Source organism: Nannospalax galili, unplaced genomic scaffold (assembly GCF_000622305.1).
Source record: "Nannospalax galili isolate Female #2095 unplaced genomic scaffold, S.galili_v1.0 C49330235, whole genome shotgun sequence".
NCBI classification, from domain to species: Eukaryota; Metazoa; Chordata; class Mammalia; order Rodentia; family Spalacidae; genus Nannospalax; species Nannospalax galili.
Genome location: NW_008479008.1, coordinates 1 through 1,315, shown reverse-complemented (window position 1 = coordinate 1,315; position 1,315 = coordinate 1). Strand labels below are relative to the sequence as shown.

The 1,315-nt window shown below is 55.1% G+C and overlaps 1 protein-coding gene across 1 annotated transcript; it reads left to right on the top strand.

Annotated features, from left to right (window-relative positions):
- Positions 1-204: 204 nt before the first annotated feature.
- On the top strand, positions 205-1,143 carry LOC103728481 (olfactory receptor 2T8-like). The gene has a single exon (XM_008826483.1). The coding sequence runs from the start codon at positions 205-207 to the stop codon at positions 1,141-1,143; it is 939 nt and encodes a 312-aa protein (XP_008824705.1).
- Positions 1,144-1,315: the final 172 nt, after the last annotated feature.

The following is a 1,315-nucleotide window of genomic DNA, read 5'->3' as shown; positions in this document are numbered from 1 at the left end:
AACCTTGAAAAAAAGAAAAACATTGACATTAATCTTGTGATTATGTTGGCACTTTTCACAAATGTAGATAAAGCACTTGAGGTGGGTTTGGTCACTTCTCACGGTGATCTAGATGCATGCAATCACACACAGCTCTGCAGGTGACTGAACTCTCTCTGTGTCCCCCACCCCACCCCATTTAAAGTGTGGCACCTGCTGCAAACCATGGACAGGGGCAACAGCACCTCCGGGTTCATCCTCCTGGGACTCTTTGGCCACACCAGAGCCCACCTACTCCTCTTTGTGCTGGTTCTGAGTGTGGCCCTCAACTCCCTGTTAGGCAATGCCCTCCTGCTCCTCCTGATCCACCAGGACCAGCGGCTCCACACGCCCATGTACTTTCTCCTGAGCCAGCTCTCCCTCATGGACATGATGCTGGTCTCCACCATACTGCCCCAAATGGCAATTGGGTATTTGACTGGCAAGAAGTTCATCTCCTCTGTGGGCTGTGGCTTCCAGATCTTCTTCTTCCTCACGCTGGGTGGTGGAGAGTGCTTCCTCCTAGCAGCCATGGCCTATGACAGGTATGTCGCCATATGCCACCCCCTGCGCTATTCGGTTCTGATGAGCTGGCAGCTCTGTCTGAGGATGGCCCTGGGGTCCTGGTTCCTGGGAGCGGCTGATGGGGTCATGCAGGCTGCTGCCACCCTGAGCTTCCAGTTTTGTAGCCGGCGTGAGATTGATCACTTCTTCTGCGAGGCCCCTGTGCTGCTGCGTTTGGCCTGTGGAGACACATCTGTCTTTGAGTTCGTCATGTACATCTGCTGTGTGCTGATGCTCCTGGTCCCCTTCTCCCTCATCCTGACTTCCTACGGTCTCATCCTGGCTGTTGTTCTCAGCATGCGCTCCACGGAAGCCCGAAAGAAGGCTTTTGCCACCTGCTCCTCGCACTTGGCCGTCGTGGGCCTCTTTTACGGAGCTGCCATTTTCATCTACGTGAGACCCGCATCCTCCCGGTCTGGTAACCACGATAAGGTGGTGTCAGCGTTCTACACTCTCGTCACCCCCATGCTCAACCCCGTCATCTACAGCCTGCGGAACAGTGAGGTCAAGGGTGTCCTGAGGAAGTGTGTGGCCCGCTGTGCAGCCCTAATCCGTTACTAAGGGCGCCCTGAGTTGCCTCAGCTTCCATGAAGTTGAAAATAGAGGGCAGCCTCCCATCATGGGGGATGTTCTGAGATGCCCAGTGGACACCTGAAACCCTCTCAAATGCCCTTTCCACCTCAACACTTCTATCCTGTGGCCAGAGCTGGGGCAGCCAGAGCCTCGGCAAAAC

Excerpts from the sequence above, each read along its gene's own strand:
- LOC103728481 (XM_008826483.1), top strand. The coding sequence starts at position 205 with ATGGACAGGGGCAACAGCACCTCCGGGTTCATCCTCCTGGGACTCTTT.